We start from the raw sequence: 16,039 nt of genomic DNA, 5'->3' as shown, positions 1-16,039 counted from the left end.
GTTAATATCGTTAAAAAAATAATATAATAACAAAAATAAACAATCTTAAAGTTATTTAAAATAATCAGAAGAAGTATCTTATAAATACTAGATTAGTGAATGGTAATACTTTGACTGATAATCATTTGGAAAGCGATAGTATATGGAAATTTGAAATAAAAAAAACTTCACTTGTATTTTGTCAAATTTACATCAAAACTTATTGTTTGTAATTGACAGTAATTCTGAAGAATTATTTTTGGTTGATACAGGTTATGAAATTTCTATTCTTCTAAAAAACTAATGAATGGTATTAATAACTATTTTCGACCAGAAAGCAAAACCATACAAGGAATAAGTAACGCTTCCACATAACCTATAGAAAGTTTTTATATTTATCTTGGAATTTAGATATTTTAAATCTTACAAAATATTTTGAAGTTATCAAGAAATATAGGGACTACGGAACTATTGAAAGAAAATTGTTAAAAACACTTCTAAACGTTTATCTGTTTATAAACTTTAAAATTATATCAACACCTGACCAATTGCGTAGTTAAGTTATATATGGCTAACGAGTTGTTCAAATACGTAATAGTTGCTTAACATAAATTAAAGATTATTATTAGTAAAAATATGTCGTATTTAGAAAACAAATATAAAAGTAAACTTAATGACTTTCCAAAGCTTATAGAAAACACCTGATTATACTCGTTCGGTGAAACACGGAAACTTTTTAGATATCTAAGTTGAAGATTTTAAACCTAAATTAATTAAGGCGAGTAAATGCAATGGTATGTAGCGTAAAATGGTCAAAAAAAAATCCAGTGACCTTATATTCAGAGCTGCGATGTCACGAGATACGGCAGACATTTGTGCCTAGCTATAAAAATATTTCAATAAAAAAATTTACGCGCGTTTGTATAAACTATACAGTGTTTAACGCATCTTATGTCTTACCCATTACTTAGGACTGATGAAATTGACGAAATTATCCCAGAAGTATTTTTTTTGTTTTGATCTGAAAGAGGCTTACTACAGCCTAAACATCAACCCTAGTTCTCGAAAACATGCTGCTATTATCGTGCTTCATGGTGTATTCATACTGAATCGCACTGCATTCAGATTTAAGAATTCCCCTATCGTATTCCAAAATGAATAGTAGCTGGGTTCCACTAAATGTATCTTTGTTTACTTAGATGATATCCCTGTTTTCAGTAAGTCTGAAGATGATAGTTTAATGCATCTAAGGGAAGTTTTTCAGACTCGGTACCGAAACTTTCTTAAGTCGAATATAAACGAAATATAAGATGATTTTCTCGGTCACTCAGTAGAAATTTAAGAGGTTAATGTATTAGATACTAAAATGAAAGCAATTAAAACGTTTTGTGTGTTTTTGCAGCTATTACCATAGACACATATCAAAACTAGCAGAAATAACTGCTCCACTTAGAGAATTATCAGGGGGTACTAAAACAAGTAATAGGTAATTATTAGTTTTAGATGTGTTCTAAACTAAATCTTACAATGACACTTTGACTCTCATATCAAATGCAACGACTCTTGCTTTTGAATATCATGTGACGCATCTGAAAGTCATGTTGGTGAGTTTTGATACAAGAGAGTAAAGGTGATGAAAGGAGTCCCCTTGCAATTTTTTTACAAAAAAAACTCACAGCTTAAAAACTGTAAGATAGAAATTCTTTGAAGAAATGAGTTCTTTATATTTAAGTTTAAAATGTTTCCAGTTGCATTATAGGACGCAAACTGCTTGTCAGAAGTATATGTTACAAAAGCTATTAATAATCCAATTAGAAAACAAACCCAAATGGAATGACTTTATATAGCTGCAATTAAACAGCTTGATCAAATAGTTTTTCAAAATTTCGATAGTAAGATAATAAAGAAGCCGATGCTCTAAGTCGACCACAGCTAGTTACAGCTATGTACGTTAAAGTAACACAATAAGACTTGGATTACATCTGAACCTCTGAAGAAGACACAGAAGATAATTTGCCTTACTATCAGTCATCTGAAAATGAGAAAAAATTTTACCTTAGAGGCTTTTAACATGAAGGAAAAAAGCAAAGATAAAAAAGCAAAGAGCTTGAATTAATACAAAATGTTCATAAAACAACTAGACAAATTTTAGAACTGGAAGATTTGGCGGTAATAGTAGAAAATGAACACCAAAGAGTTATTTTTCCTCGTGCTTGAGATTAACTAACTACTAAATAGCACATGGCTATCTGCATCTGGGAAAAGTAATGTCTGTCTTAGTAACTGCAAAAGACTCTTAGTGCCCAACTTTACGCTAAAATTCTCAGTACTCTGTACAAACGTTTTTAACTTGCCAAGCCACAAGGACAACTAAACTCAATTGTCCTAAACTGGATGTTACCCAGCGAATATTGAGGGCTTTCTACTTTACACCGCGTAGACCCAATTGTAAAATATATTAATTAAATTCTTACAATGAGAGACAGATCAACTGGTTCCTTTCCATTGTTTTGATTATAAATAAAAAAAATGAAACAGTCGAAAAAGAAAAGATCAAACTAATTTATAAAAGTCTATACGGTTTTCTACCAGTCATAATGACTAACAATGGCAGTCTCCAATTTAATTCATTATTACACTTTTTTTACTAACTTGGTAATGAACATAGCTTTCTAATCGCCCCCTCTTTCAGGGCTTATTTTGGCCTGGAGACATTAATGACCAGCCTCAGGCAAGGGCGCTTCTTTTCGAAACATATTTCAATAATTTCAAATACTAAAAAAGCAGAAACACTTTTAATTCCATGACAATGTTTTAGTCTTTAAATGAAACCTTAGTAAACAAGCAGCCTTCAATCCATCGTATATTTAAACTATATGATCGTATATAACTTTTTAAACTGAACGAAAGTTGTTCGGCCTAGATGAAAATGAAATGGCGGAAGACATTGATTGTTTTGCCAGTTTCGAAGAAAAAAGTACAGAGGAACAGTCAAAGAATCTTATTCATCTGACAAAAAGACTCATGAGAAAAATTATTTACATCAAACCTTATGTGGTTAAATGTTAGATAACTTACGGTAGATACGGTAGATACGTTGTTTATTACGTCTTGTTTCAAATCAGTAAGTTCGGAATTTTTGGGAAAACCGAAAACGTTATTGATATCCTGATTAAAGCATACAAAGTACAAACATAAATAGCAAAATTACTACAAAGAAGTAACTCGTAGAAGTTACCATCATTTATAATTATACTGACATCAATTAAAAGCATTTTTGTTTTAAACATACACTATATACGATATTTAACTTTTTTGTCAATAAAGACGAATTCTAACATAATACTTTTTTTAAATAAAAATATTAATAATCATTAGTTAATAATCATTAATAACTAATAATTATTGGTTAGTGATCAAATTAATAAAAAGTAAAAAATTAACACCTTGTGTAATCAATTTGTTTTACTAAGCTCAGATTTGAAATAAAATTGTTCTGAAGCATATGAATATAAAGATTATAGTATAAAGCTTAAGTATTAATAATATAATGTAGTTAAAAAATAAGCTTACTATAAATGAAACTTAGTAAACAATACAGAAATTAGTTGCTTTTAATGTATTATAAATACAATTTATGTTATATTTTAATATAAAGCTTATATTAAAATATAATGATTATATTATGAAGCTTCATATATTTGAAGTTAAAAAATTGAAATAGATATAAATGATGTTTCTAGGATTTATGTCTATGATTAACATAAGAGAGGTATTAAAGTCAACAATAGTATAATTTAGTTACTTCGCTTCCAAGGCTCATTGGCGTGTTTACATGTGTTATTTAGTATTGCTTAGTAAAACAGGTATTATGAGGTTTAAGTGAAAAGCATGAAAAAGAACTTAAATAAAACTTAAAGAAAACTCGGAACTTACATTTGATATCATGAGGTAATTTAATATAAGACAGTTTGAAAGGTTACAGGATAAATTTTAAATTAATTTATTAAATAGTCTTAAACAAGGCGTTAAACTGTATCAAAGTAGTGTACAACTCGATAAACGAATAGTTTTTTTTGTACACTAGGTTGTTGAACTAAATGTTTTGTGCGTTTTTATATTGTTCAAAAAATTGTTAATACTTTTAAATGCTGCTAAGATGTATTTGTTGTTAAGTATTAATATACTTATCTCTTATTTTATCTTATTGAGTACATAGCGTAAAAAAGATACAATAAATGGTGTATATTTTTATAATTTTTCTCATTTAAGATAAATGATCACTGATCAATACTAACAAACAGTTGTTTTATAGTTGGGACACCATTAATCGTTTATAGATTGTTGACTACAAGTTGATCGGTTGCGACAGGTTCCAAAAAGAACGAAACCTGGGTTACGATCTACCGAAGGTTTGTGATCTGATAATCAAAATGGTACTTAAGCTTTCGCCATATTTTACTTGATTCTGTGTATAGAAGTTTTGCTAAATTTGTGGTTACGTTCTTATCTTTAAAAGATAAAAAAAAGAAATTGTTGTTCAAAATTTAGTTACATATAGAGTTTTAAATAAAAGAAAAATCTAGGAATTTTATAGAAACTACTAAGAGTTCTTGGAAGTCTTCAAATTGTAAGGGACAAATTAGTTTTAATTTGCAGCTGATAAAATATTTTAATTAAAAAATTTCAACAAAAATGCATCAGCTTTCAGAGGTTTACAACTATCTAGTAAATAAATTGATATGTTATTTTTATAATTGAAAGACTTATTAAAAAACAAACTTATCCGTTGTTCATTTTTTAATATAATCTGGAGCCTATACAATTTTATTGTAATAAGGGTTAATAAGCAGCGTTTTATATACGTTTAAAAGATTATCCTTATTTTTTTCTGTTGTTTTACTCTTGAGTAGATAAATTAATTTAGTTATTATTTTAGGTTTTTAGGTCTTCCATAGACTGAAATTGCGTTTTGGCATCTAAAAATTGTACAGTTAAGCCTATTACTATTTAAACATGTTTAAATTTTACTTTCAGAAGGCTTCTCCTGAACTAATTTCAACACTATCCGTAGTAATACGAACTATATTTTAAAACAGTACATATAAAATGTATAACATAAAATGAAGAATAACATTAACTGATTGTCAAAAGCGGTTGAAAAAAAACTTGTAGTTTTGCCTCAGTGTTAAGATCATTGCATTTTAGGTAAATAAAAGAATTTTTGAACTTGTGATATCTTATAATACTAGTTTCTAAAACAATCTAGTTTGTAACTTAACAAGTGAAAAATAGTTTTTAAAACCGTATGAAAGACTGTACAAAAGTAGTTTAAGATTAAAAATATGTCTTTTTAACACAAGACCTATTAGGACATAGAATATTTTACACTAAAGTATTGTGAAAATTTAAACAAAGTATCTTGGAAAATCAAAATTACAAAAAGTAGAGTGCATTAAAGTTTTTTTTAGTGTCAATATATTTGAGCTTACAAGTGCAATTGTGAAGTTTTAGATTTGAATATTACTTCTAAACTAATAAATTTGATAGAAAAATAAAATGTTACTTATTAGTGTAGTTGAAATAAAAAATAACAGTTACACTCAAAGCTTAATGCTTCTACAATAAATCACCTAAAAACAGAGCTAATGTTGGATTATTTAATACCTTTAACGATATTTAAAAATTTTACAATCGTAAGTGTCTTTATATTTATTCAAATAAAAGTTTACTACATTTAAAAATATTAGCAGTAATAGTACGTTATGTTTACACTATATTATAACTTTATGTTATGTTGTTTATGAAGAGTTTGAACGATATGGCTACATGACATACATATTCAATATTACTATTGTTTAGCAGAAACTCTTTGTTTTTTGGGAAACAAAAAGCATGATTATTATATAACTAAACTTAATTTATTAAATTAATTAGTATTTATATGAAGTTAAATGACGTCTTATATGTAACTTTTCGTTATCAAATTAACTTTCGTTTAAGTTTAATAATAGTTTATGAAAACACCCACTACTTAGATTTATTCGTTTTACAAAACTTGGACGTTAACTCTTTTTTTCATGTTGTAGGGTTAAGCTGTATATAAAGATGTCGAAACTGTTTAAATAAAACATAAATTAAATCTGAATTACTTTTTATATTAAAGTGGTAGTTTTTACTCGTGTTTTTTGAAGTATTAAAACAAGAATTATATACAGGTGTTTCTGATTTACGTTTTTGTTGTTTAAACATTTCAAGCTTTAACGTAATAACTTACAGGGGCCGGCTTAATAGCAAAAATGTCAATTTAAAACTAATTTATTAAAACAAGCTTACCAAAGACTGTTGTTTATTAAATATGTAAAAAAAAAAACAAACCGAATAATAATACGAAAAACAGCAAAACAAGGCCTAGTAGCATAAAGAAGTAAAAACATGTTTACCCTAATCAAAAACAATGCTTAATTTAAGTAACTCTTTTAGTTTGCTCTGACTTTTTGTTCCTAATTTAATTTGTTGTAATTATTTCTTAGTTAAATACTATCTAAAAAATAAAAGAAAAGTAAAATACTCTTTATAAAACAGCAAAAAAAAAATTATTAAAATTAAATAAACTTACTTTTTACCTGCTTTAATAAAGAATTAAAATTTACTACATTTTTTTAAATAACTGTTTGTTTGGAGTGTTTGAAATATATTTTCTTAAGAAAATATTATAAAATTTGTTAAACACATCCAAGATGAAAAAGTTCTGAGATATATTAAGACACGATGACAGCTTTCAGTGTTATGGTTCAGATGTGTTATCCGCAATTTCACGCCTATTAGAAGCTAGATTACAGGCGCCTGCCAAAGTGCCCAGCTGAAAACTTTTGTTAATTGAAGTATTTATTCTACTAAAAAACCTAAATTAACATCTTGAAGTATGAGGTATAAGCTTATAAATTTAGCTACATCAGTCAAAGTTAAAAACTTCAAAAATGTAAAGTAACTAATTAACTAAATAGTTTAACTTTTTTGTCAATCAAAGTAAAAACAAAAACACTTTGTGATACGCACTTTATGTTTTATTCTCAAGTAGTAGTATTTACTTTTTTATTTTGAAGTCCTAAAATAAAATCATTAAACCTCTACTTTTATAAGTAAATAGGTTAAACAACTACCTACGTGTATTTTCTTTTTTTTTTAATAAGCCAACTAATTTCAAGTTTATTAATTGTAGTTTTCTGTAATACTGTTTACGGTTTCAAACTTTAAAGTTAACAAATTGTAGGTGCTTGCCTTTAAGACCAGCTGACGGTAATTATAAACACATTTAATTAAACAAGCATTACTAAAAGCTATAGTTTTTCGTATACTTTTGCAATACCAATTTTTATTAAGTCTTCCTATTTTACTTTTGATTTGTTTTTTTGAATCTAATTTAATATGTTACAATTTTCGTTAACTAAATATTGAATAAATGTGAAAAGGGAGTGAATTGCTCTATATAAATATCAAATTTAAAGTTATCAAACGAATAAAAGTTTAATATTTCAAGTAATTGTACTTAAAAAGTAAAAGTTTATACAAAGTATTTTATTTAAAAGATTGGTCGTTTACAGTTTAAGTTATACTTATCTAAACAAAAATTAAATAAACGCTTAACAAATCCAAACGACAATAATCTTGGTTTTATTTTGACATTCTGAAAGTTTCCAGCGTTGTGATTTAGGTTTATTGTCCACGATTTAAAGATTTGATGTAGCAAGATAACAGCGTCCAGCTTATAAACATATTGAGTTTAGGATTTACAGTAAAATATAAACCTCAAGCTACTAATTTCATAACAAAAACTAAACTAGAAAAACTTTTATTAAACAATTTTAGATATAAGTTTTTAGTTTTATTATATTTGAAATAAATTAATGTAGTTTAACTCAGATAAAAATTTAGTTTATTAAAACATTTTTTTAAACTTCTTTTATAGCTAATAGTTATTAACGAAAAATTATGACAAAACTAAGCTCTAGAACAGGGTTTCCCAAAGTGGGCGATATCGCCCCCCTGGGGGCGATTTTAGTAAGTCGGGGGGCGATAATTAGTAAGGGGGCGAAAGGGTGGGCGATAACTAGTGAGGGGGCGAAAAGGGGGCGATTTTAAAATGTTGGGCAGTTATAAAATTTTTACTTTTTATCTTGCTTTTTTACTAGTTTTAGCTTGCTATTAAATATTTGACCCTGAGGTAAAACTTAAACAAAAAAGTTTATTTTGTTTATGTAAAATATAGAAAAAAAACCAATTGCTTATGATTCCTACTTACAAGTAAATTACATATTTTCATTCATATATTTTTTTACTTAAAAATTACATAAATCATATCTCGACATTTTATAACCTGACATATATGTTATTTGTGATCATAAATGGTTTATAAAAATCTATGGTGTCTATTATTAAGTATCACCTCATGATATTTCCAATTGTTTTTTGAAATTTTACTAAGTTAGACTAAGAAATAAAACTATACAGGGTTGCCAATTTACCTAGAAACCTGGAAAAACCTGGAGTTTGACAATTTAGGCAAAAAAAAAACCTGGAAAAGTCTGGAATGTTTAACAATTTTGAATTATTGAAAGTAAAATTTCGATTTGTCACAATAAAGCTATCATATAGATAAAAATATGAATCCCTTTGAGGCAGATCTTTTTGAAGTAAACGACTTACAGGAAACATTCTCACACTTACAAACTGACCTTGAACTTAAAGTAAATTTTTCCAAAGAACGATCTGAAAGCTTTTAGACTCAACAAAAACTAAGACAAAAGCTTCCAATCATTTAAGAGAAATTTAGATTGTTCTTTATAGCTTTTCCTTCTAGCTATGGTATTAAAAAAACTTTCAGTTCAGTTATTTACATTTTGAGCAAAAGATCTAATCTAGATATTTGTAAAGGAGGTGACTTAAAGCTTTATTTTACTGATTTAGAATCAGATTAGAAAAACTTGCAAGAATTCATGAACCTTATCCTTCGCATTATATTTGAATTCAGTAGCAGACATTATTTTATGAAAGTTTTTTTTATTTTTTTGATCTTTTTAAAATACTTCTTGTTTAACCTGGTTTGTATTGTATTTAAGTAGTCTTTTTATATTAAAAATTCTTTTAAGTTATTTATTTTATAACAGGTTTGCATAATGCCTAATAAATATTAATTACGGTAGACTTTCTCTTGAGTTCGCACTTTTTACCTAAAAAAAGTGTAAATTTATATTTTCTTAAGTTTAAGATAAAAAAAGTCTATTACTAACTAAGTATCAATAAAACAAAAAAAATATATCATTTTATAGCTCATATAGATCTATTTTTTTTTAATGAATGTTTGTTTTATGTTTTAGTGGATTTCATGTTTATTCATAACATTATTGAATATAACAAATTGAAATTTGTCATTTTGTAAAAATAAATGATAATACATTTTTGAGTTTGCCTTTTTTCGATTTTGTTCAAAGTGCGAACTTAAGCGGAAGTCTACTGAAACTATTAGATGGTTTATGTTTTAAAAATGTTAATAGTTTTTTTTTGACCTGGCTAATTTTGTAGTTTATATTTGTCGTTTTACATTACACTAAAAGTTTTTAAAGCATAGTGATTAAAATATTTGTTTGAAAAATATTTATTTAATCTTGTTTAATCTGTTTATTTAATAAATAAAAAAATCTTGATAACCATTAAAGTTTTTATGTCAAAAAAGATTTTTTTGTTTTTAAAAGAGTATAGATTTAAGGTCTTTATTTGAGATGACTTATAATTTTTCATCAAAAAGATTCTTAAACTCATTTTTATTTTCTAACTTGATTTATTATTGTTAAGAAATTCATATATTGAGGATTTTCAAACTATTAATACAACTGTTTTTTGTTTTATCTTAATTCAAAGTATCTTAGCAACTAGAATGTGTTGTTTATTTTAATATTTTAACACTAGCTTTTAGTTTTTCACTATTTTTTCTGATAAATTTTTATAGGCTAATAGCTAGAAAAAAAAAACACAATTAAATAAGCCATCAAAAAGACTGCTACAGTTACAAAACAAAATTTTAACCTAATTAACAGTTTTTTTTTAATTGATTACTATCTGTTCACAGAATTAACTGTAAAACATTTGATTTTTTTTGAATTTAAATTAAGATAAAAAAATTTGTTAGAATTAAGGTTTAGTTTTCTTAAGGTTATTCCAAGTCAAATACTATTTCATGGTATTCTACTACGCAACATATATTTTAAAATGTTTAAAATTAAAATTTTAACTTTACAGCTAACTTGCTTATAATATATCTTCGCATTGAAATTTATAATTTTACTGCATTAACTGAAGCTGTTAATGAAACTACTTTTCATGTGAGATAATTAATCAGTCGGTCAAACTTCCTCAAACTAGATCAGAAATTATGTTTTAATATTTATTTCATTATGTGTAAAATAAACTGTTCATTCTTTTATAGTTTTTTAATCTCTGGTATAATAATTTTAGAATATGCCTATTTATAAAAAAATTAAGTATTTTGTGCGGCTTAAATAAGTTACTTAGTATTAACTACTATATGTCCAAAATTCGTTATATGAGAGATTATTACAATGCCAGGTTTCAGTTAAGATTTTAGATGGGTAACGTACGGTACGGATTCAGTCAAATTTCGATCCGCTAATTAACTTGAAAACTACTTTCTGAAAAATAAATAAAACTAGTTTTTTGACACTTAATATTTTGAAATACGCTTTCAACTTGGGTATCAGTTCACAATAGTATTTCTTAGATCACAATAATACTAAACATTTTATTACAATTTCCCTCCAGTTTTTTTTTATTTTCTTATACGTTATTTTTTTAAATTATGCAGCCCGCAATCTTATTTTTTAACGAGTTGAAACTAGAAAAGACTTTTTAGTAAATATGAATTGCTGACTACAAAAGTTGTCCACCACTAACCTAAAAGTTTTATTATTTTTGAAACAATTCATATTTAAAAAGGATTGATTACAAGTTACTAAAGGATTTTTAATAATTAAGTATTTTTATATACTTTACTGGGCTTATAAGAAAATAACTGTAGATTATTTTCTAAAGCCCTGTAAACTACTTTAAACATAGCCCAAAAGTGCGTGCATAAGAAGTACCGGACTGAACTACATTTCAAACACAACTTTTTTGGCTTAAAATTTTACTCAAGAGAAAAACTACTTTGTAAAATCGTGGGGGCGATTTTTTTTCAAATTTCTGAACAGGGGGCGATTCAGTAAATAAGTTTGGGAAACCCTGCTCTAGAATAATGATTTGTTTTTATAATTTTATACAATAAGATACACAAGACTAACAATAAGACTAAATATGTTTCGAGCAGTTTTCATCAGTAGATTACAAAAGTAGAGAATCAAGAGATAAAATATTACAAGCTTATATAGAGTAACCAAATAATCATAAAGTAATTAAGAGACATAAACAATAAGTAACAATTAAAATCATTTAGTTTGCTTACATTATATAAACTATACGTAAATATAATGTCAACAACGAGCGTTATTACGAAATTAAATTACTTTTTTTCCCGTGTATAACTTATTTAAAATGTATAACAGAACACATAAACCTTTTTTTGATTTTTTTGTGTTTTTTTTAAGTAAGTCTTGTTAAACATTGTATCTTACTAAATCAAACTAAATTTAGTTTATTTAAGTAAAGATACAATTTTTGACAAGAATTACTTCGAAAGTACTCAAACAAATTTAAGAAAAGCATGAAATATGTTTTGTTATACTTGTAAATAATAACCTAAGAAACCAAAATCTTTTTTTAACCAAAACACGTTTGCTTAATAAAATACAAATAGCTTCTAGTTTGACAAATCAAAAACGTTACTACAAGTTTTAATAACTTTAAACCTATGTAAACTATAATTGTTTGTGCACGTTGAGTTATTAAGCTAATGTTCTGCAATGGATAAACGTTAAGATGCATTCAAAACTTTGACCGGTGTATCATGTTTCTTTTCTGAAAAGCAAAAATTATCTACTCTATTTGGGGGAACGATTCACTTTTGCATGAGCGTCACTTTTGAACGAAGAAACTTTTGCACAAGGAAATACTTTTGTACAAGCGTCACTTTTGCACGAGGGGACACTTTTGCACGGTCGTCACATTAGCACGAAGGGACTTTTTTGCACGGCGACTCTTTTGCACGGAGGGTCACTTTTGCACGAGGGGACACTTTTGCACACCGACTCTTTTTCATGGAAGGTTACTTTTACACAAGGGGACACTTTTGCACGGCTTCACTTTTGCAAGAGGAAACAATTTTGCACGCAGGGTCATTTTTGCACGGCGTCATTTTTTCACGATTACAATGTTTTACGGCAGCATCATTGCACAACGATACTTTTGTACAACGTCATATTTTAACGATGAAATTTTTGCACAGCGACATTTTGGCACTATGACTTTTTGCACGGAACATCAATTATGCATGCAGGCCGATTAAAATATTTTTTAGCTACTACCAAATCTTCACATAAAACGAAACTGAAAACTTAAATGTTATAAGATACCTATATTAAAGTAAAAAATGAAAGTTTTAAAATCTTAAATAGTAAAAATTAATGTTAGAAACAAACTAACGAAATAATAAAGTAATATACTTTATAAAATATTTAAACCAGGGACAAAAATTTTAATTTATTTTGAAACCAGGATAAAAAAATACTTTAAGTGTAAGTAAATTGTTTATAGTCTATTTTAAAGTTTAATATATTAATCAACAACTATGCCGTTTTATTTATTTTAGTATGCGGTTACAAGTTTATTGTCCATATGATGAACATAGGCATCAAAACCTAGACCACTTAAATTGAAAGGCAAATATACAAAAAAAAAAAAATTAACCTAAATTATTAATTTATTAAAATAAAGATAAAAACATAACTTGATATAAAATTCATAGGTTAATGTAGAAAGCTAAATTTTAACCACACACTTATACTTATTTACGCTTTGATGTAGAACAATCAAAATTAAATAATTAAATGCATTGACTAACAACGAAAAGAAAAGCATAACGCTCTAAGGACATTAACAATAGACTGGCCAGAGGAATAATCATTAAATACATTGAAAAGTTACTAATCATTATTAGAGTAAAGGTGCTGCTAATAAAATTGAACTATAAACTAAGCTAAATCTTCAACCGCTGCAATATTTCAATAATGAGGCTTGGCAGAATTCTTTTTATTTTATTGGTCAGTTGAAATAAGGAAAAAACTTCTAATAACATAGTTTCTTAGAAAAATTTGAAAAAAATTCGATTAAACTCAAAAATTTATCATCTGAATTAAAATATTGTCTTGATGAAAAAATAACGCCGTGCAAAATTGACCCTGCGTGCAAAAGTGCCTTCTTGTGCAAAAGAGTCGCCGTGCAAAAGTGACTCTTCGTGCAAAAGTGACGCCGCGCAAAAGTGTCCCCTCGTGCAAAAGTGACGCTAGTGCAAAAGTGACGCTCGTGCAAAAGTGACACCCACCCTACTAGTGTATCTAAATTACCTACAACTAATTTATTTTACGTCGTTTGTTTACCGTTTAGCTTCAAATTAGTAAAAATTATATTGTTAAATACTCTAATAAAAAATAATCGCAATTATACTAAACGCTTTTTAAATTTGTAATAAGCAAAGTAAAAAGTTTGTCTGGACAATTAAGATACTAAATAAGACTTATTAACATTAAACAAAAGTGTTTTGTTAAATTTATAAAAAAAAAACTCTCTATGTTTATTCTTTTTAACCCAGGTGTCATGGACGAAAAAGTTCGACGAATCAAAGTTTGGAAAATTCGAAGTTTCTCCCAACAACTTTAACAAAGTAATGATGATGACATCATCAAGATTCTCCTACAAATCTACGTCATTCAGGGGCTCGACAAACCTTATGACGTCAGCAGAAGTCGTCACCATCCTGTTTGAAGGTAAAAATGTCTTTTTATTTGATTTAATGTGTAAGCTTTTTTAGTAAGAATTATCTTTCTTCTTTTGCTTTTTATAGCTTAAGAAATGATAAATTTTAAAAAAACCACATAGTGCAGCTGTAATGAGTTAGTTTATAAAAACAAGTTCATAAAGGCAATCAGTTTTTTTATTATAATTTCAATCTTAGCATAAGCTTTACAGATTTTGAATTGTTTTTTATTTATGTAAATTTCGTTCTAAATTTTTAGCTGATCAAATTCAGTAGTATCTGTATATATATATATATATATATATATATGTCATACTTTTTACCTAACTGTAAATATAAATTAATGTGTTTAGAAAACCTTTTTTTTTATTGTAAAATTATAGAATAATTAAAGCAACTAAGAAAACTTCTATAATTATTTGTTGAACAGAACCCACTTTAACCATTAAAGTTTAATCCAAAGTAGAACCGATTATAAACATTCACCAACAAACACAATTTCAATTTCAGACGAAAGCACAATTTTCGCCATGGCCATCCCTAACACTGCCGGCGACTTCTCCGAGCTCGACGACCAATCGGGACACAGGAAAATGTTCGACACGGTTGGGCGGATGCACCCATCAGACGTGCAGTACTCAAACAGCACCGTACTCCGACAGTTTTGAGATGTGCGTGGTGAAGATGCCCAAGTTCGACATAGAGAACTTGCATCTTGGTTTTCTTTTAACTTTATTTCCAATGCAAAAATTAAATTCTTTTCTGAAAAAAATCGTTTGTAAGCAAACTTTTCATAGTTGTTTTACTTATCATAAAGTACAAGTTATTTTCTTCAACTTTGCTTTCAAGATTCTATGTTAATAAACCATAGTTGAAAGTACTTAACAATAAATAACAATTATATTTGTGTTGTTATAAAATTAAATAAAAAATTGTTCTCATTCCACTTACAATCTTGTCTAAAACAAAAAACATGATTTTAAATAAATTCTAACAATTTTTTTTATACTTACCAGCATCATCTGAAATCAATGGGGGTTAAAAAGGCGTTCGACGGCCAGCAAGCCGCCTTCTCCGGCATCATGAAGGAACCCATCTACGTGTCAGACGCGTTCCACAAAGCCGCGTTCAACTTGAACAAGAACGGAGTGGAAGCGAACGCGGCATTCTTGTTCCTGCAGAGGAGATTTTACAACTGGGAGGATGATAAGAAGCCGTTCGTCTTGAAAAATGTCGAGACGGGCGCGATTTTGTTCATCGGCAAAGTCGTCAACCCGTAACGAGTTGCTTTCGTTTCGCTGTTTTGTTGATTTGTTGGTTCTGATTATGCGTCACTTGAAGATCAGTTGTGTACAATACAAAGTACTTTTAATTATGCAATCATAAATGACGTTTATGAGTTTAGTTTCAAAAGGTCTTTGCATATGTGCCTTACGTTGTAATTGAAATAAACACATTTTTTGACAGCATAAATAATTTCATAAGTAAAATTTTCAAATAAAAAACTTTCAAAATACACTCTTGAGATTTTTGAAAACCAGTCGATAACATTGTTATGTTTGCTATACGTTTTTAAATGCCTTGTCTTTATTTTTATTGTCGCAATTGTTTTACGTAAAGTTTTAAACTTGGTGGGTTAACTTATTTTTTGAGTAAGACTTATCAATATAGAATTAAGTTTATGCAGATTAAAGCATTTAAAAATTAAATAATGTAATAAATCAATATGTTTAAAATAAATTGTTGCAATTTAAATTAAGCTTTGTATAAAAAATAAATGCCACAGTTAAAATTGATTCTACTTATGTAGATCACATTATTTTTTTAACCGTATATAAATGATTATTAAAAATAAACAATTATAAGTTCAATAAAATGTTTAAAAATAAATAAAATCGTAGGTATAATTGTAAGGCATTGAAAAAAAAGTATTGAATAAACATATAAGAAAACTAAAGACAATAAGGTTTTGCTTATTTAGGTGAAAGTTTGAATATGAGCTTGAAAACAAAGTTATATTTGGTTGATAACATAAAGTTGGTTGACACCTATGATACTGTACTTTTTTTCAAACCATTA

At 27.4% G+C, this 16,039-nt stretch overlaps 1 protein-coding gene across 1 annotated transcript; it reads left to right on the top strand.

The window, feature by feature from the left end:
• The first annotated feature begins 2,913 nt into the window (after nt 1–2,913).
• Nucleotides 2,914–15,240, top strand: LOC145846009 (serine protease inhibitor 3/4-like). The gene is made up of 5 exons (XM_082952973.1): nt 2,914–3,036; nt 4,320–4,391; nt 13,796–13,970; nt 14,471–14,610; nt 14,977–15,240. Exons 1-5 carry the CDS (start codon nt 2,914–2,916, stop codon nt 15,238–15,240), a joined length of 774 nt encoding a protein of 257 aa, XP_082809099.1.
• The last annotated feature ends 799 nt before the right edge of the window (nt 15,241–16,039 follow it).

The sequence above is a fragment of the Thalia democratica genome, unplaced genomic scaffold (assembly GCF_965202585.1).
Source record: "Thalia democratica unplaced genomic scaffold, ktThaDemo2.hap1.1 HAP1_SCAFFOLD_250, whole genome shotgun sequence".
NCBI classification, from domain to species: domain Eukaryota; kingdom Metazoa; phylum Chordata; class Thaliacea; order Salpida; family Salpidae; genus Thalia; species Thalia democratica.
Note: the sequence above shows the minus strand (reverse complement) of the source record. Positions and strands in the feature narration are given on the sequence as shown.